This window comes from Phlebotomus argentipes, unplaced genomic scaffold, assembly GCF_947086385.1.
Source record: "Phlebotomus argentipes unplaced genomic scaffold, Phlebotomus argentipes genome assembly contig_2, whole genome shotgun sequence".
Taxonomy (NCBI): domain Eukaryota; kingdom Metazoa; phylum Arthropoda; class Insecta; order Diptera; family Psychodidae; genus Phlebotomus; species Phlebotomus argentipes.
In genome coordinates this window covers 5213839-5235127 of record NW_026776162.1, presented here as the reverse complement: position 1 = coordinate 5235127, position 21289 = coordinate 5213839, and the positions used below count along the sequence as shown (strand labels likewise).

Here is a 21289-nt window from a genome sequence, read left to right as displayed (position 1 = left end):
CTTTTTCTTGAGCAGTGAAATTTGCATAAAAAGGCTGTTCTCACAATTTCTTCAATGAGTATTCTTGCAATGACATTAAGTATCAAAGCGCAGTTGTTAATTTATTTATAGGATTTTTTGCAGGTTTGCATTCATTTCGTCTCGCAAGATTAAAGGGTGGGTTTTAAAGGAAAGCAATTAAAATTGAATTATTACTGATTTTTTTCTTCTTATCACAAAAAACCCATACGTTTTACATGACTTCCTTTAACTACAACCCTCAATACGGCGATGTATACAACAATTTTTTGATATTGGCGGTTCAATAAGACCTCCATCAAGTGAATATAAAGGTATTATTATGCAAAATGTCCTGAATATATGCCTCTAATTTCCAATTCAACAACTAGACTACCTCTCAGTAGATCACTCCTTTGCATTTTCAAACAAACTGAAAGACAAGTAGATTTATGTCACCGTATGGGAAAAAGTTAGTTAACACAGTATGCAGAAGGTACACATTATTAATGCAAATTGCACAATATGTACACTCTGTATGTAAATTGGGTGTATGTGAGACAAACATCATATGGCCAGGGAAGGGTAATAGACCCAGTAACATGTAACACTGCGACTTGCACCCTTCGTGCAATTTTGTACATAAACCGAAACGCTATATAACACATAACTACGTTGAGTAAAAACTGAACGCATCTGTTCGCGATCAATACTCGACTAAGTGTTATTCCTCGATGGGGTTTTCCCTCCCAAAAATATTATGCCCAGTATTGGATTAATGTAACGTGACTTTATTTATGGGTCTCTTTCGTAAAAATTTGCACTGGAAATCTACCCTCACACATATATTAATTGAGAATGGGAATTGGAACATGTGTGCCACACAATCGACATCACCATCATTCAGGCTTTGTGGCGGGAATAGCCAGAAATCTGCTGGTGGGATTTTTACCTATTCATCCTCGACTGTCACGAGACAGTTCATTCGCTCCCGGCGAGAAACGCCACCCCGGGAAAATCAGTGCCACTCGAGTCGCGAGCTACAGTGCCGACGAAGTGCATTGGGCGACGCTCAAGCTGCGCCGTGATGCCATTGACAATATACACGACTTAGGGGGAGGTTATTTGAGCATGTGTAATACCAGCATTTTCCTCCTAACGGTTCACGCAGCACAACATGCAGCATTTCTCAATGACACTGGTGCGCTGTGTACTCTACAAACAGCACACGAAACACATGACATGGCTTCCTATCAATTTTATATGCATGTATATCACTTTCCCGGCCATTCGAACACCCTCGTTTTTATTTTAACGCTCCCATTTGTATGAGTAATCACGGGATTGTTTCGTATGAAGTGCAATTGGGACGAGAGTGTGCCTGAAATATCGATCCGTAACGAACTTTTGAACCTCAAAATCGAGCCAGAGTCGCGCGTGCCCCTCGATCACATATCTGCATCACGACAAGTTTTTGGGGGTGTTTCACGCACTATCTCAGGACTGATGGACTGTTAATTAGGTTTTGTCCACAGCCAAACAATAAATTAGGTCAAAATCTAACACTCTCGTGTACGAATTGAGTTTGGTGAATCATTCACAACTGCTGGCCGTATGGCCCATCGCGAGCGAGTGGTTGTGACATGTCCCCAAATAGAGAGAGAGAGCAAAAATAAAAAGCCAACATCTCAATTGACTCCATTTGACACAGAGACTTTCTCAAAGCAATAAAGCAGCACAACAAATTCGTTATAAAGTTCCTAATCTATTCAATAAGTCCCCAACTGGGTGTTTTGGGATCATGAAACATACTCTTGGTCTGTATTAAATTGATGTGAGAGACATCAAGACAATTTCTCATGTCTCACATCTCATCTCTTCCGCCGTGCTGCAGACTGAAACATTAAACTGCCACATTTCAGGGTAATTAGCGTAATTTAGTCCCAGAGGAATTCCACAGAAGTCCATATACCATATAGTGAGCCTCAACAGCTGAATCTGAGATCATAAAACGGCTGTGGAGCATTTTGGCGTGAATTGCATTCGTATGCACATTCATCATCTCCCAGCGAGAGCGACAAATGCCCACGCACATGCTTCATGTGGGCAACAATGGATATTCCATATCCTCTCTCGCTATACATTGTTTTATGCTGTCGAGTCTCTCTGAACATAAATGAATATCAACTCAGCAGTAAAGTGTCGAAGATTGAGATGGAGTGTTTTGATTCCTGAAGTTCATTGGCAAGAGTGAAACACAAAGTGCATAATTATAGCTCCGCCAGAGCGCCAGTTTTGAATTTCACTGACTCCAAATTTAAATCAATGCATTCATTTACTGTTCAAGGGCTGTTATAACGTATTATTCGTTAAGCACTTGAACGTCTGTGTTTCAAAAGTCCTACATTTCAAAGTGATTTCTATATGTTCAATCAGATAAAAACGCTGACCATCCTTAAGTGGTTATCCAACGGTCTGGAGTTGAATATGAGAAGATTAAACTAATACAATGGCATGCACTGTCTTTCAGTGGATGCTGAGTGGCCAAGAAGCATTCACTGCAGCGCGTCAACGTGTCTTTTGGCGCGAAGAGCCTCACGAGAAAGACGGAATAATCCCTTATTAGAGTTAATTCTTCAAATTTGGAACGGAAATTATTATGATGTGAGTATTTATGTCTCCCCAGTTGTCGCACACATGATTTCATGGCAAGCAATACCACCACAGGGCGACATCTAAGGGCTCCTCTCCATGTTGAGATTCACATAATTATGCATCTGTGAGCGCATGAGGGAATGAGAGGATGAAGGAAAGACTGGATAAACAGTTTGGGAGAGAAGTCTGGTGAGATTGTCTGCGAGACCGAATACAAATAGCGGTTGTGAACCTCCTCATCCAAAAAGAACACTGTGGAGCCACCCAAGGCCAAGAGACAGCTCTCTGTGGGACATGCCGAAAAGCGGGCAGCACTTGGGAGTGGAGTCCTAACGTATGGAGGTTTCGGGAATACACACAGCAATATCATATGCGCGCGAGGTGTTCATTTGGAATTTATTGTTTTCTTTGCGTCCACTCGCTCCTCCATATAATGTTGGGGTTTTGGCTCAACGGCTGAACAAGTATAAAAATCTCTTCATACTTCCACGAATACCACTCAAGACATTCCTTCATATGAGACCTTATCAGAAGACTCTTTGCTGCCTCATGTGAAATACGAGCAACATATCCCGAGACCCTCGCACAGATTGGCCTCCAGAGATCATAATCTCGATGGCAGGAGAATTTTTTGATAGCATTTTGAGGTCTCATTTGTTTTACGACACATTCCAACTCACTCAAAGTCAATGACAAGCCAGTCTAATCAGCCATCGTGAATCTTATTAATGAGGATTAATACGAAAATCAGAAGCTTCCATTCATTCACTTTTCTGTGCAATTAATCAAAAAAACTGTGGTGATACAGGGTAATGAGAAATTGCTTAGTAAATGTGCGTGATGTGTAGAAAAAACTGATTGCCACTTTGAAAAGTATTAGATGCTCAACTGTGTGTGGATCGAGGGTAATAATTTTTCAATTATTCCCAAATTATACAAGTAATTCCCGCATTTTGGCGCTATAAATGGAGTAGAAACAAGTTATACCGACATTCTTCGGTCGGTCACGAGAAAAAAAAGCCCACCAATGGTATTAGAAATCACTTTTTTTCTCGCCAAAGATGATGCCACATGCCATTTGATAGTCTTACCACGAACACTCATTCAGACGACCTTGTAGGAGAAATTCAAATTTGGTCATTATATACATTTTTCACCGCTCCATTGAGAAGTTTAAAAAGTGTGTCTCAGACACATGAAAAAAGTGAGAAATTCTCTAGAGAAGACAGCAATTAAATGCGAATTTCCTTATCATTATATATATCAAGGTGTCTCTTCTCCCAACGCATAGGAAAAAAAACCCACCAGGTAATTGTACTAACGTTTCACTTTTGCGCACACGAAAAATTGCCAAGAATAAAATATGCTTTCTACTTGAAAGAATCAGAATATGAAAAGAGTTCCCACATGAATTAGTTCCATTATCATTAACACAACAATGCGGCCGGGACTGACTCAAAATATTTTCGTACAGTATAAAGACACCAATCTCTGGACATGGGAGATTGCTCAAAAATGTTTCTTCTACGCGCTGGAAGCCACAAATATTATCTGAATAAACTCGTTAGGGTGCTTGAACTGAATCTTGATTTCTGAATGACGAATCCTTGAACTGTTCCACATGGGCTCACGCAGAATTGTTGGATTACATCACATAGAAGAATTAACCATTAGAGGTGTTATACTTCAAAATACTAGTTTTCACTGGGATAATTCCCGGGATAGGTGATTATGAAAAGATTTCATGGAAACAAGAGACGCGCCGCAAGAATCTCTTCCCGCGTGTATTTATTGCTCCCACAAAACATGCCAACAAACTCACAACGTCACTGATTAATTTCAAGTCAATCAATCACCTTTTTTTACTCCCATTTCATCGCTCTCGATGGAAATAAAGGCGCGCTTAAAGGATATTTGCCGTTTTAAATTAAGATCAGTCCATCAAACCATCTCTATCGATGCTCTCTAGCAAAGTCTTCTCATCGCACAGATGATGCTTAATGATAGATCTTAGGGAGGAGAATTATTCCTATTCATGGGCATATTGTTGGGCAGATGAGCAAAAAGTTTCGCAATATTTACACCTTCCCGCGCTCCCAATAATCCCATAACTCGTGCCTTTCTCACTATAAATTTCAATTTGTGGAACATTATTCTTCCACTTTGATATCCGCCGTCTTGAAAACATATTGAACACTTTTGCAGCAAAGTGTATGTTTTTGATATTCAACCACCATAAAATCATGGACGAAATGTGTGGTCATCAATTTAAAAAAAATATTGAAGATAGTCAATGAAGGATTTTAAGGTGGGGTTCAGTGAACAACAATTGAGGGCTCTTTCGGATAACACGAGATTGATTTGCAAATATCAAAGAATAAGAACATTGCTTGAACAGCTGCAAAATAACATTTGGCTTGGCTTAAACCACGCCAGAGGCCGATTCTAACCACTCATTAGCAAATTTATTGTTTTCCTCAAATCAAAAACATCACACCTGGACTCAGCACAATCTTAGAAGATATTTCTGATGAACAAAGGGAATCTTGTGTTTCATTTGCGCAAAGAACCATTAATTAAAATACTTTGCACAGTATTTCAAAATTCCTCTTCCACAGGAACTACGCTCAAAATAAGTGTCATGCAAGTAAGAAGCTTTACTGAAATTAACCGCGACTTTGGATTCTCGGCAAAGTGATTTTTTCTCCAAGAACCGGTTAAATTTCCTGTGCGACTTGAATCTTTGGACTTTTTACTGTCTCCTTCGCTCAGCTTCATCGATGCTCGGCGGTCACGCTTTTCTTGAGAGCCATAAAAAAGGTACATCGTAAGAATTGCAGTGTGGATGATCAGAGGAGTCACTATCGACACTCATTCACACAATTCTCGCCTCATATGTTCAAGATTTCAACGCTCTTTGGCTGGGTTCGTCTCCTTCTGAGCATGTGAGCAGGATTTGTAATTATGTAGTGTCACTGTACCGGTCGTGAGTGCTTATATACTGGGACTTGAGTGCAGAAACTTATGCAGTGGAGAAAATTTTATCAAGGGGTTATTGAACTGGAAGGAAGTGGTCGTTTACCAAACACATCGCTTCTTCTGCAATGGTCAGAGATGGTCCGGTATTGTCACTGCTGGATGCTGCAGAGCAATTCTATTCCTAATTGAGGATATGTTCAACAATCACAAAGAGTATCTGTGCGGGTTTGTCTTTGACAAATACATCAAATTGGCCTCAGTCAATATCGAAATTGATGCAAAGTGTGGAAAATCATTTGTCAATTGGTATGATACAAAAATGTTGTTCCCAAATATTGACCCAAGAGATTTCTCTCATCTCATCATTCAAACATTTACAAATATTTTAAGAGCACATCTCACAAGTCAGCGCGCCAATACCAGAAAGAAATATCAATTTCGCACATAATGAACTTTTATGTGCGCACTTGCGGTAAAATTAATGGGAGGAAAAACTGTCTTCTCGGAAGAATCATCACAAGAACGCGATACGAAAAGAAGTTGAAGCAAATCAGTAATATCGCCGCAAATAAATCTCTGAGTGGTCGCCTCTTAAAAGGCCCTTTCAACTCAAATTACAGGGCGAAATGCAGTCAAAAGATGCGTGACAGAAACATCTCCCGAAACTAATAAGATGATTGCGCTCGAGACACAGGAAAGGATGGAAAAAGAACGTTCATGCATTCGAAATGAAACATTTCACCCTTGAATGCTGGGGCATCAGAAAAACAACTCTTTCCTCCCGTGTGAGCAATTGGATAAATTTCTAATTTTCTCGATGCACCTCCAGAGCCGAAGGATGTCTCGCCTCTTTGATACACCACAATTTCAAGAAGTAAACGTTACAGAGAAACCTGTTTTCAAATTATTCATTCTTCCATCTTCGAGTCGTCTTTCCTCCTTCTTTCTCCACAATCACGGTGAATTCTTTATTTTGTGGTTGTTCTTCCTCCCTTAAACCTATCTCCTCTCCTTTTTCTTACATTTGTTGTTATTCCTCACGTCATTTTGCTTTATTTTCCAATGTCGTTCCGTTCACAAGCACACCAATATAGAATGCAAAGATGCAACCAGCATAAGAATATCATGTGCAAACGCCCAGACTTTCATGTATTACGACAAGCAATTACGTGGTTATAATTTCGGTGTATAACAATGATTATGCTTGGGCAGGACAAAAACTGATGGGAAACTTTATGCTATGCTTTGTGCAAATCTTTTATGGGAAAATGACTCTGAGGAATGTCAATACTTCCTCTTTATTTGAAGACACTCCAAAAATTGCACAATCCAACAAAAGAGCGAACACAAAAGCACCCCCCAGAAAAGGATAAGGAATAAAAAGCAAATTTCTGGGAAATAAATCCTCTTGCCACTGTTTGATGTTTCACTTTGAGGATTACAAGATTGTGGGAGGCCTAAATTGGTAACATTCTCTCACCAAAACACACATTGCAATAATTCAATAAATTTAACAAATTCACAAACAAACAAACACTTCATCAATGGAAAATCTCAGCTTCGGTGAAACTCTCATAAAATGTATTTCCCTGACAAATTGGCCACCCTGATTTAATGACACTGTTCTCAACTACAAAGAGCACTTGTCTGGCTTCTGAGCAAAAAATTCGCATTGTCTCATAGTGGCTCCAGTTATTTGAGTATATCATTGAGAGCTGTCTATTGCATGAGCAAAATACAAATATAGCATCCCAACAAAGGGCATGAGAGAAAAAAGTACCTTTTCATATTGCGAAGAGCCAGGCATTTCTCAGAGATTCTTTCAATTGAACATCCTGTGTCAAGGATTTTCTCAAACACTCTGATTACTTCTCCGTTGGCCTTTACACCGCAGACATTTCTCGGAAAACCACCGGTAGGAAACATCACAGAAGTCATGCCGGGACGGCAAAAGACATCACGAAGAATTTTCGCGCAATTTATAATCTTATCGTCCAGAGAGAAACTCAACAATGGCATTTCATCCTTATTCTTTTCCAGTATCAAAATCAAAGACATGCCCTCACATCAACTTGTATTGCCCAACAAAGAGTCATTTATCGAATAGTCAATAGAGAAATTGTCATCATTTCCAACACATCTTCCAATTCCCATCACCTCCAAACAAGCATCTTAAGGTGGATTCGGGCTTTTTTCTCCATGCATTCCAACAAATTTCTCAGGGGGCACAATAAAGCAATATAGAAGAAGAGATGTGTATACATAAAAGGATGAGGAGGAAAAAAAGCCGGTAACCTGTGCCTTTCTTCTGGCGTTCAGATTAAAATTCTCATCATTGAAATGGCGGGACATGTGTTTTGGCGGGAAGTTGGTGATTTATGTGGTTTACGCGACGCATACAGATTTTTTTCGCCGCCTTACGACTTAATCAGAACATAGACATCCTAGGATTAGAGAGTTCCTTCCTCTCGCGACAAGTCTCGAGATGTCAAGATAACCGTCCTGCGCGCAGGACATCCACAGTGTAAAGTGATCTTGCGTGAGTTCCGTTCCTGCACTTCCGCTATTGAACGACCATCAGTCGACAAAAAGAGAGAATAATAAAACAGGAGAAGAACCGTAAGTAAATATCCTCAAATCATCTCAAGTGTCCAGTTTCGATGGAATGCATATTTTAGGTGTAACAAAAAGCAGTCCTGCTATGTCAACCGTGTATGGAAAGTTACTGGGAAAAGGGATAAAGAGATCAAATATCAATTGACCACTTTTTTGGCGGTAAAATTTGGCTTCCTTCTACACCAACATGCGAGTATAGGAGACGAAAAGCCGGGCATCAATAGGAGAGTTTTTTCAGCGCTCTTCCAAAGACCACCACATCAGCCAGAGTCAGAGATTGCCCTCAATTCCCTCGCCACTGACGGCAGAGAGATTCTGGGGCTGAAACACGAGTGATTTATTAACTTGTAAAATTGCTGCAAATGAGATCATTGGGAGGAAAATGACAAAATTTTTGTCAAATGATTGAAACCCTCACAAAAAACACATTCCCAACATAATCCTTATTGACAAATAAAAAAAATCTAATCTCGGCGACTCTTGTAAATAGGATTTCAATTTGTATATAAATCCATAAAAGTTTTAAGACATTGTCAAATGACTTCAAGTCCAGTCTCATCACTCTTGCCGCCAACGATCAGCAATCCCATTTAATGCCATTCAAACGAGAAATTGTGCTTACACTCCAATTTTATAGTCTTATATGGGGTCTTTTTTTCGCCCCACGAACGTTTTTTCTTGCTCCACACGGTGCGGCAAGTTTGGAGACTCTCTTTGTACATAAAAATTCGTGTGAGCAGCGAGAAGACTGGAATTTGTATCCCACTGTTTTATTACTAACCAATATCCTCAAGTGTGCGCAAAATAATTGAAGTAATTTGGACAACAGTGAAAAAATGGCATATTTTATCGATTTGAAATTTTTATGGGGTGATTCTTGTTGGCAAACACTGCCGGCTATATCGACTCTGTTGTGTATAGGAAAGTTTAGAGATTATGCTTTATATGTGTAGTGGAGAGACGCCAACCACAAGAATTTTCGCGCCAATTCACTGAACCTGTTTCTCGATTGCTATTAGAAAGCACTTTGGTTGCCAAGTAGGCGGCAAATCATGGACAAAATGATCAATTTGGGATCATTTGTGCAAATTAATGTCATTTTAGCAAAGGACTGATAAGATCCAGTGCTTTTTTTTAAGAAGTCAAAGAAAGCGATTTCTAATTGCTACACATTTTTCTTACGTGATTATTAATGTACAGATTTAAAAAAAAGAATGATAATTCCTATGTAAAATTGACAGCAACTGCAATCTTACTAAATTATGTTGAACTTTCTGCGAAAACCTCACGAAGAACCTGTCCCAGCAGCAACTCACGATGATCGTTTTTAACCGTCTCTCCACATTATGAATGTGCAAAAATCTGTGATCGTTACTCGCCCCAACTCCCAGTCACTTGTATGCGTGATCTCTCCCTTTGCCTCACTACATATAGCATTCCGAGCTCGATCATCTTGAACGGTGTATATAAAATAATGCTGCACTCATACAGCATACAGTATTTGCTATATAGTGCGCCTCAAAAAGTAAGCATCGTAAGCATATTGTGATAAGTGTAAGCGCACAGGAAGGAAGATTACAGAAGAGCAAGTACATAAGAACAAAAGTGACTTTTCCGCGATAAAGCCGTTAACGCCCACCAGCGAGATGCTGAGCATTCAAGACATCTCCAGGCATCATTAAAAACATGTCTCGTATAAACATCTGCAGGAATGATCGTGGGAGATCGCACATATTTTTTTCACACTTTAATAAAAGATCATCAACTGACAATAAATGGTGTAAATATTTGCAAATTTTGGTGCCATAGCAATCTTCATTCATGGAAGAAGACCCCACTTTGTGTAAGTTATTGGTTCTCCATGTCGTCCCAGGGAATTCACGAAATCATATACATTTCTTATGTAATTTTGTGACATACTGTACCAACGTGTTTATTTTCATAAGCAATTCTCTGAACACATTTGAGGAATAGAATAATAAACACGTCTTCCTCTCTCCAAGCGATATTATGGTGGGAAATCATACATGAGATACTGTTGAATTCAATTTAAACATTTACACAGCAAAAAGGGTTGATAAGGCGTTTTGGCGTTGTAGCAGAAAAAAAATCACAGCCGAACGCACAGCGAAAGTTGCACAGTACGAAATTTAAATGCCCAAGAAATTGCCAGAATTGTCGGTTAGACATTTTTAAAAGGCCACAACATTTGCCATTTCACTCACACCAATCGGCCGTAATTGGAGAAGAAAGCCCATGAGATGCCAACACTGGGCCATATACTATATGTGCATACATATGACACTTTGGGATTTCTCTCTCACTCCTTCCTCCCTGCGATGGGCCAACGTATGCCGGCTCCACCACAAATTCAACTGGACTGCATATGTGCGAGTCTTGTAAGAACTTGAGAAGAGTGGCAGAAAAACCAGAACCGGCATCTTGGCGGTCAAAGCAGTGGAAAGGAGATTTGCAGAGAGAAAGAAAAGAATTTCAACCAACATCGACTTGATGGCGAGCATAAAAAGTCCCAAGCATGTATCTGTGCATTTTCGCGCCCAAGCCAGGGCGTCAACGGAAGAAAAGATGTTGGGATTCGAATGGCAGGGAGTCAAGCGATAAGAGAACAGCAGGGTTACATTATCATGCGTCAATTCAACGGAATTTTCATTCCAATCCACTGATCTTCCTAAAGTCTTATCGACCGGTGAAATATCACCAGAAAATAATGAGGATCAATGATTCTAGAGACACCCGCAGATTTATCAGCGGCGACAGTTTCAAAAATAAGATGTTCAAGAATGTTTTCGCTATGTATAGGCCGAGTATGTGGCGCTAATTTATGCAAGACTCTCATGATTACATATCACGTCTGTTTATGTATCATTGGAGTTTTTTTTTCTTTCAATGACAAGTATTCCAGTTTTCACTTTTGCTATGTGGTGGCCATTGATAAAAAAATACTCCATTCATTAAAAATATACAGAAAGAGAGACAGAGAGAGAGAAATCAACCGATCTATTCCCGATGAATTATTAATAAGATTTTCACAATGAGAGACCTCAAGAGGTCTGCGTGAGGTAATTTCCTGGGAACACTCGAGTTTTTCACTCTTCGGTATATCGCGCAGGCCAATATTTCCAGAGCGGATGGCCTGAAAAATCACCCCATCTTGGGTTTGGCCTCCGTTTTCCCGCCACTCAAGCTGAATCACTGTCTTCAACGCACACCAATCCCATGGAAGATTATGTGCCACTCTCCGGAGGAATATACATAGTTGTTTAGGCGGGAAAATGCCACTGTACATATAGAAGACCAGTTTTCAGCAAACATCCATCGACCGGCTCCGCAGTGGTTTTATCAGGAATCATTTACCAGAATTGTGAGATCAACAGGAGTGAGAAACATCTTATCAGCAAATTTAATGCCTCCACAATAGCTTCCCAAAAGCCATTTTCGCTTCGGCAATTTAAATCACATAAATATCTGTTGCAATTTTGATTGATTTACTCTCGAAACTGGTGGTAAGAAATGCCTTTGTGGACCTTTGTGAGGGAGTGCCCAACAGGTCCTTGGAGGAATGCTTTTCTTTCGTCTCGAAGAGACTTTTTGTGTGCACTTATAATATTGAGGAGTTTCCTCGAATTCAGATTTTGGAACAAATACACACACACAGACACAAAAGAAGCCAAGAAGGTAGTCCACACTTCAGAAACGTGTCGATCTCATATAAATGTATCCGAGATAAGGATGAGAGAATGCTACATTATGTACGGGCCACAGGGTGGTCTCACTGAGAAAACCAATGATTTTCATACGGACAATAGAGCTCAATCATCACCGAGACAGAATCCAGAGACACTCCTCAACAGATCTCTGATAACCGTAAAGAGACTGTGAAACGAAAATTACGCTGCTTCTCGCCATACATTGGACCCAGTTGGATGGCATCCCTCTGAGACAGTTCCCTCGAAAGTCCAATAAATTACACAACTGGAATGCGAAGGGCGGCACTTTGTGAGGTGATAAAGTAATTTTGAATGTTATTAAACACAAAGATTGATAGTGCGCACTGTGAAAAAATTATACCACCGAAGAGAGAAACAAAAAGATTTCTCTCGCTCAAAAGGGTTTCCTTCCACATCGATGCATATGTTTGATTTTTCAGATATCCTCTCAGCATTTTTTATACTTTTCCCACACATTTAGCATCATAATTACTTAATAAACTCTATCCTCTTTCACAGCAACACGTGTGTGGCTCCTTCGTGTTCAAGTGTTGAAAGATCACACGGGTTTTTTCCACTTCAATTCTCTTCGTTATATTCAAATGCTGAGCGTTTTGGAGGAAAAAGACCTTATCAGCAAGTAAACATTGAATTGAATTTCATTCTCTACATAACTTTTGTTTAGAGCGCGAACACTTGGGAAGCTGCAACAAAGCGGTAAATTTCTTTTCTTATTTCAAGAATTTCAAGCAATCTTCAACTCCAAAACCCTCTGACCACACATTTAAGAAACTTCTGAGCAATTCCCAAATTACTTTATGATATGCAATTAGAAGGAAAAATTTCTACAAAACCTTACTTTGATGTTGAAGGTCGTTTTTACCCATCTAATGCACATTATTAAGATTATGTATAAATCCTGACTTTGTAATTCTATACTTTATGACCAATAAAGCCTGTTGATTTAACTCAAATGCACATTTTTAGCGATAAATACAAAATCTTTAATATGCCTAAAATATTAAATAGTCGAATATCATAAATATTCCTTGTCCAGCCACCAGACGATCGATTCTACTCCACACAAAAAACTACAAAATGTTAAGAAAGGGCCTGAGTATTCTCTGCAGACAAATATATTTTGATTAAATAAATAATACATTTCGACTGCGGGAATTTTGAATTGATTTATTCTCTGGCATTAAACCCGTCTTCTAATGTGTGAGATAGAAGTTAATAGGATTTTCAACGCTCCTTCTATCACTGATTTTCTATTAAAATCCACCTCCTGAGAAAGGACAATGGAGGAAATTTTATGGTAAATAAGGTGCCCATCAACATTCTAAGGCGAATTGAGGTGATCTTATGTGTCTGTTGGGGTCTTAAGGTGTCGGAAGAATTGAACATATCTCAGACGGACTCTGGGCGATGTATTGTTTGGCTTTTTATGCAAAAGACCCAACATCATTACCACTATTTTCCAGTGATTCCTTCAACCGAATCGCCCTACCCTACCTTTGGAGTTGTACAAAATAAATTTACGTGAAGATATGTTTATACATAATGGTGTCTTTGCCACATAAAACATACCCATGTGTAGTTGCTGTATGACCCTTTCTCTCGTGGAAAAAAATCTTCCTCATGTGTGCCCGAACAAAGGAGACAAAGTGGTCTGGAGTTCTTTATACATGTGACTCTGGTATTCTATCAGTCATCATTGAAAAGACATTGAAATGGAAATAAAATCCACAGGAGAGTGTAAGAAAAATTGAGGTTGGGCCACAGCCCAGAGAGCCTCTCCTCGCGCAGGAGAGATGGAATATATGGGAATGTTTTTGGGATCTTCTCTCCACGACAGTGGAACACGAAAAAGGAGTATAATCGAAAAATCTCAACGGGCACACCGCATCAAAGTCGTGATGCTTTTATTATTACTTTTCTTCAGATGCCTCCATCCACCGTGGGTACATTTATTGTTCCTCCACCGTTGGCATCATCAAAACATATCTCGCGACTCACCACCGTTCGCCCATGATCGGAGGCCTAAACAAAAGCCGGGTCCGGTAATTATGTAACCGACATCGCGAGCTCCACCACCACCACACCTCATCACCTACGGACCTTTTGTGGCTCTCTCTCTGGGCCTCGGCGTTCCTTCAATCGCGCACCTTCCGAGGCATACTCGTGGAAAGATAATATACGGCGATACATAAACTCTTGTGCCTGAGATAAAACAACCACTCAGTTTTTCCTGGTTCGAGAGCGAAGAATTATATACTTTGGCCGCGGAGAGGAATATTATTTTTTCTCCTTCGCTCGTGAGCAGTGGTGGGTATTCTTCTCCTTGAAGAACACTCGCATGCCCATTCTCGCCGTGTCATCAACCTTCGATCGCATTCCAGTGGGACACCACCGCGGAACGGCTTCACCAACTGAAAAGCCTCAGCCTCCACCGGGAGGTGAAATGGAGATGAAAAACATACACACCAACTCACCTCTCACGAAAATTCTACGTGTCCCATTGCAAATGGGGAGCCTCGCGAGCTTCTCCATTGCTGACTGACATAAAAAATTGCCCTCATAATGTTTCTCATAAGATATTACATAGAGATATGTCTAGAAGAGTCCTAATAAAAAAACCCATAGTCAAGTCGTTAATTTTAAATCAAAATCTTGAGACGTATAAATACTTGGCACCAAATGGCGAGATATTTCTTTTAGAAAACAACCACACTCCTTCATTATGATGGAGATCCCCCGAGAAACATCTCACACGGAAAGCCTATTATTACTCCTCATAAGTGATCGTTTGATCTCAACAACACTTCTTATAATTTTCTCAAAAACCCTAAGTCTCACATTACTGAGAGAATTAAATATGAAATTGGAGAAAATCAGTTAATGATCGTGAGTTCAAAACAAAGGATTGAGTGTAAAATCACCCCCGAATTGCTCTTCTACACTCGTCTCGATGGGGAAAAAGCATCTCAAAATAGGCCTTCGCCGCGACATTCACAGCAACTGTGACGGATGCAGAGAAACCCGTTTTGGCAATGTCCAAGAATTCAGCAAATGTAGGGATCGATAGCGAATTTGCAAAAATCGCGGAACTAGTTCAAGCGTCTGGTCAGATTCGCAACGGTTTGTTTAAAAAGCGCGCGCTCTCCACTTTTACTTCAATCACATTATTCACTGGGATGTGATTCTGCCCAGACACTTTAACCTCCTGGGCATTTGAATAAAATCTATTTTATTCCGCGATTTGAATAATAAACAGGTTCTGTGTCCGTGTCCATGCGGGAGAGATAATAATCCCCAATGAATGTCTCGCTGTCCGCCCGACAAAAAGTTTCTCACGGATCAACTCGCTTCAAATTTCTCAGTGATTAAGGAACGCATTAAAGTGATTACTAAATCTCTTTCTCCCTCTCATGTTGTTCATCGAAAATGAAATTCGTGTCTGATCTTCGCCCAATAAATTAATTAGGGTGGAAGACCGCCTGGAAAACCATAAAGCTATGCTGCTGACCATATATTCAAGCAACGATGCTTCGCTGTGTACGATATGTTTTCGACTATAGACTGAATGGAGGAAGTTGAAGTTAATTTTCCGAGAAAATGCAGCACAACACAAAAGATTACAAGAATAAGTACAGCCAGCTGACCGGATATTTTCCGACTGTGCGAGTGTCCCATTGACTCTCAATCACTTCTCACATTTCCAGTCATTCTTTGGAGTCTGCAATTTTAGAGAAAAAAGTACTGTTTCACTTCTCTTTTCTGCGCTCCTCAAAGGACACACGATATTCAACAGACAATCTCCTTATTTCAGTGCCAAACAATTAACAATTTAGGCAAAAGCCCTACGAAATAATTTGTGAAAACCAACTTTTACCCAAGAATGTTTATTGCTATATAATTATAACAGTCATTTCTTTGAAAAGCTGGTCCACAGAACTGGTTATTTCACGCAAAAGGCCCACAAGATCTTGAGACACTCGCACGATTTCCCATGAAGACCATTGTTGAGTTCTATTTGTAGATCGAATTAGAGAAATCTTGAGCTCTTCTCCACTCTTGAGCCCATGAAAAAATCAACAAAACCCGCCTCAATAGAGGAGAAATAAATATATTAATGATTCATCATTTTCCTGTCTCACGTGCGTATTGGTTTTATCTTATTCAATCTGCCTTCTCTGCCTCATAAATACATAAATGGCGAGAGTTCTGATTGATCATAAATTCCAATTTATCTCTTTAGCAATTAGGCACGGCTCATCATTCGATAAAATGTACGCTAAATGTACTACATAATGTTGAGCAAAAAAATAATAAATATAGCTCATTAGCATTGGAGATTCATCTAATAATGTGTGCTAACAATTCGTGTGATTGATTTACAATTCAATGAATCGCCTGTTGAGGAAGACATTTGGCAATTCAAGAAAAATACACCCGTGAAATCAATTGCAACGCTTTTTTCTGTGTCTAACACTCAAGCACAAGAACATTGGAAATTCTACAATGTGGATGTCAAATAGACGAAGAAAAGCCTGAACCTGAACATTTTTCACATGTTTGAACTTCTTCCTTTTTTTGTGGTAAATTCTCATGATAAGTAATATCAACAATATAATTTTCATGAATGAATTTGACTTTTTATCGACTTTGTACGGAACACATATCCAAAAATTTTAATTCAAAGACTACCTCTGATAAGAAGAGGGTTGTTGCACCCATCGTTCAATGTGATTCTCTCAATCACACGCTATTTGAATAATACATTGTATGAAGGGAAATGGTCGGACACGAAATCCCGAGGCTTTGAGTACATATTGGCCGAATTTACATGGGTCAACAAATTGGCCCTATAATTCATCAAGTATATTAAGTAGTTGACCAGGAAAAAAAGGGCTGACGACTGTGAGGGATTTTGGTTTTCAGGTCGTGGCCAGAAAATATTTGGTCAGTTGAAGGACTAGTTGAATAGCCTCAAGGAAAGGTTTAAGATACGGAGAAATTGTCACAGAAAAAGAGGGAACTTTCATTGCTTTTCCATATTGAATTACACATTGTAAATTGAGATGTTAATATTCTCAAATTATGAATACATTGAGACTCTATTAGATTAATTTATCCATACAGTGGGGCGCATGGGAAATTATTCACAGTGATTGAAACGTCTGTGTTTGAGGCGTTCGTAATTCAGATGCTGGTAGAAAATTGGATAACACTGAAATTCTCAGCCAATAATAATATACATTCTTCCCCGAAATTCCCTTGCCAAATCTCTGGCTGGAATTTAAATGAACCACCAGCTGTCGTCACATAAAGGCTCGATTCATATCAAAAATCAACGATAGGCAATTCAGAACGGAATTTCACATATTAATTCGGCGTGTCTACCGTTTGATAAACCGCAGGAAGAATTTTTTATCAGCAGCTGATCACACATTAGAAGACGTTTTTACACATGCACCATTCAAGGCACTTTTCGAAAGAATTTTGCCACCTCATCGAACCGTCAATCGGACAGTGGGTAATGTAATTTCAAATGGCTTCTTTCAGGATGTGAAAGACAACCGCAATATGTCTATTCAATGGATCGTCAATAGACATTGTCATTCTGTCTTTCTGGTCAGCATTTCACCCCTTTTCCTCACACACACAATTCTTCCTTCCAATTTCTCATTTCGCATTTCAACACAAACTTTGTTAGCTTGCCAATAGCACGAGTTTCTTATTTTCTCAATTTCAATGGTCGCTTTTTTGTTGTTGATGCATTATATATAGAAGAAATGATAGGTGTGGAATTCTCTTTTCTTCACTTGAAGATATTCTGAGAAAATCCTTTTGTTGTTGCGACTTCAATGGGCATTCCTACTAATAACTATACCCATTCTCGATGCCTCGGCCTTAATCAGTTTTGTGAAAATCATTTAGAATAATGAAAGAAAATCACGGGGTAAACTATTCCACAACAAATAACGAAAAATAAATGGTACGGTCGGAAATTGCTGGCCTCCTGACGAATACACAACTTGTGGTTAAGATCTGTCAGTTTTTACCATTCAATTATAATCAGGTTATACTGGAAAAGTCAAGCGCCAAACGGTGGAAGCTGAATTTTTGAGAGATGGTCAATGAACCAGCAATCATCTCTCTGGGCCCATGAAGGCACTGCAGCACCCCACAAGACACCATAATTGCAATTTCTTGCACACGGTCACTCAAGAGAGAGTCAATGCTTCCCTTTTACCCGTGCATTTTGTAACTTTGTAGCGCGTACAATGTCCCACGAAGAATGTCTAAAGCGCGAGAGGATTGAACATTAACAGAATATTTACAGAAAAAAGAGGAATATGCGTCAACAAACGCAAGAACAAGTGCACAGGGCACTTCAAATAACCACGACAAGTCTCTTCAACTAATCAAATAACTTGCTCTCCCATAGATGAGAACGAGTTTCCATTGGGGAGAAAGACAGCCTGAGGAACTAGCCAGCATCTTCAAATGCCCAAGTCGAAGTGAATTGAAAACAAACATATTTCAATAGATTCTTTGTCGTGAAAACATCTCTTAGAGACAGAACTGTGCACGAAATAGAGTTCCTCAAGAGAGAAGTGCAATTTTCAGCACGTGTGATAATATTTCTCATTCATATCTGCAAATTTAGTGGCCAAATTGGACAGTAAATACCCTCGAGGACATTCCTCAATGGAATGCCAGAAGGTATTTATCGAAAGGGATTATTATTGTCACCAGCACGTTCGATTTCCAAAAAATGGAAAATGCCTCTGGGCGTCTGAAAAGGGCATCAGAAGGAATTTGGCTGGACCACACATTTGACGCTCAAGCGATTTTTTGGCGCGAAACTAGTATGAGAATCACCACAAGAGAGCAATCCCTCAATCAGGGACTTCACAGGAGAAGTGAGAAGGAAAACGGACTGAATAACTCTCATATGTTTTCAATTTTCTCCAAACAACCTCAAGCAATAATATCCTCCTCACTTTCTTGTTGGCCAGAAAAATGGCACTTGAAGAATGTGCAAAATAGCTTCTGCCCCGGAGGAAAGGAAGCAAACTTATAAGGTCCTGTCTTGTATTTATATATTGTATGGAATCTGATGGGAAAATCCCATTTCACTCCCACACAGCATATTATGAATGACTTGGGAGAAGTGGTCGGTGTCGAGAATGTAATTTGTGATGTTGTTTTTTTTTAATAGTCCCACACTTCATATATACATTTTTATTTTATTCTCTGCCATTGCATTGGAGTGTGAGGGATTTCTTGGTAAACCTCGCATACAAAATGCTCCTACATGGCACAAACGAATTGAAAGGCTCGTGTATCAAAGGCAAGGATGCCGATTCTTATTTGTCTGATGGCATTGGACATGGGCTGGGTGCACGAGAGAGGCAGGAATTCCTGGATCAAGTGGAATGGAAGGAGAAAAGGAGTACATAGATGTTTATGTATTGTCTGTTTTGGCGCTAAAATAAACAACAGTTTTGGCGCAATTTCCGCCTTTCTTTTGCCACAACACTCCACAGCAGCGCCCTTTCTCGCCATTATTGGCGCCATGCCTTACCACACACTGTCCTCAATCAGGCACTTTTGGCCATCAATATCCCTAATTTATGAATTAAACCACTCTGCAAGCGGTGTAAACATTCATTAAGATTACTTGTCTTGTTTCCAGAAATTTTGCCCCCAGAGGCACATAGTTTTTTTTTCACATTATGTGAATGCGTAGGAAATTCGATAACTATTCCTGCTTATAAAAATCCTCAGAGAAGACAGAATGAGAGGCTGTGGGAGAAGGAATTTCGCGCCAAAATTAATGGTAGTCAGGCATTATATGCAAGTGCGGCAGAAAGACCGTATTTAGCTATGTGTGGGCAAAAAAACGAGGCAAGACAGGAGAGAAACCATCCCACAGGACAGCATCAAGTGAATTCCAAGATTGTAGGGGTTCCCCTTTGTGATGCTGAGCCAGGAGAATTGATTTTTTCCTCATTTCTGCACATAAATAAACCTTCATCTGCGAGAAAAACATCCATTTCAAACTGAAGCAGGTGATAATAATCACTCATGCTGAATAGGTGAATAGAGAAAATTTTTGCACTGACGGTAGAGGAGGAAAAAAAAGTAAAGGATTAGAGTATTTATACTCAAAATGCTCTTTTTGAATGCCGCCACGGAGAGACCACCGCAGTCAGAGGCACAGTGAGAAGGAAGTGATTTCGCTCATGATTAGACAACCGTTATTGTGGTGCGCACATGATAAAGGACATCATTGTCTTACCCAGTAGATTTCTCCTCGGATTGGTAGCTGTTAGAGATTCCACTGTCCGCCGTTGGAATGAGATCTGGAAGATACAGAAAGTCATTAGTGACAAGGGGAACACAACATATTCCATGTGCAATTAAATATTTGCTCAACAAATATGAGTAATCAAAGATTTTATTATTCTTCAAGTGTACTTTATCACACCATGAGCCTATGTACAATTTTATTTTACAAATGTTTAATACAAATACAAATAAAATGTTGAACGGTTGCTGAAAACGGAAGTGGCATAACGTTTTCCACGTGATAAGGCTTATTTTCTTAGACACATTTTTGTGCTAAACGCTTTGATTGTCTTAAATATCCTTGTCAGGTTTTGTGTATGAATGATCAAGATAGACTTCAAATGCAATCATCAAGGGTTAACTATCGCTTCTGCAAACAGAAGAGTTGCACAGAAAAAGAAAATCAGTTTAGAGGAAATGAATTCCCAACTGTTTGAGCCCCCATTGTTTGCTTATTGCGTCGAATCTTGAGCTATAATGTAGGTTACACGCGCCTCCATCGGCAAGTGATTGCGCACAAGGAAGACTGCACACGTGCTGCGTGAAAGGGTGGAGTGCTAGCTAGCTATCTCCTTCGGGTTTAATGACTTCACCTCTCCAATTCAATACAATATTCCACCTCAACAGTCTTCCCAACGGATTTGATTGACCACAGCGCAGTAATAAACTGACAATTATTTCAAGCAAAAGTGTTTAATTAATATATATTTCCCCAACATAGAGGAATCGAAGGAGACGAAGAAGCCGAACAGTCGGAAGCATCGTCACAGTGCTTAAGCAAAAATGTACGTTTTACTGTCTTTTGAACATTTTTCTGAACAATGAATAGGAAAGAAAAAAGTCTTCCATGTATTGCGCCAAATTCTCACTAACAGTTTATGTAAATGGAGAGCAGTTCGTGCCCTTCTTCCTGCCCAGCTAGAGGAAGTTGAGATTTTTTCCTCCCTCCA

The 21289-nt window shown here is 39.6% G+C and overlaps 1 protein-coding gene across 1 annotated transcript in view; it reads right to left on the bottom strand.

The window, feature by feature from the left end:
• The window catches only part of LOC132264945 (M-phase inducer phosphatase), a 40882-nt gene that overhangs the window by 12555 nt on the left and 7038 nt on the right, over positions 1-21289 (bottom strand). Inside the window, exon 3 of the mRNA XM_059765294.1 lies at positions 20290-20353. Coding sequence (XP_059621277.1) covers positions 20290-20353 — 64 coding nt within the window. The remainder of the gene's footprint in view (positions 1-20289; positions 20354-21289) is intronic.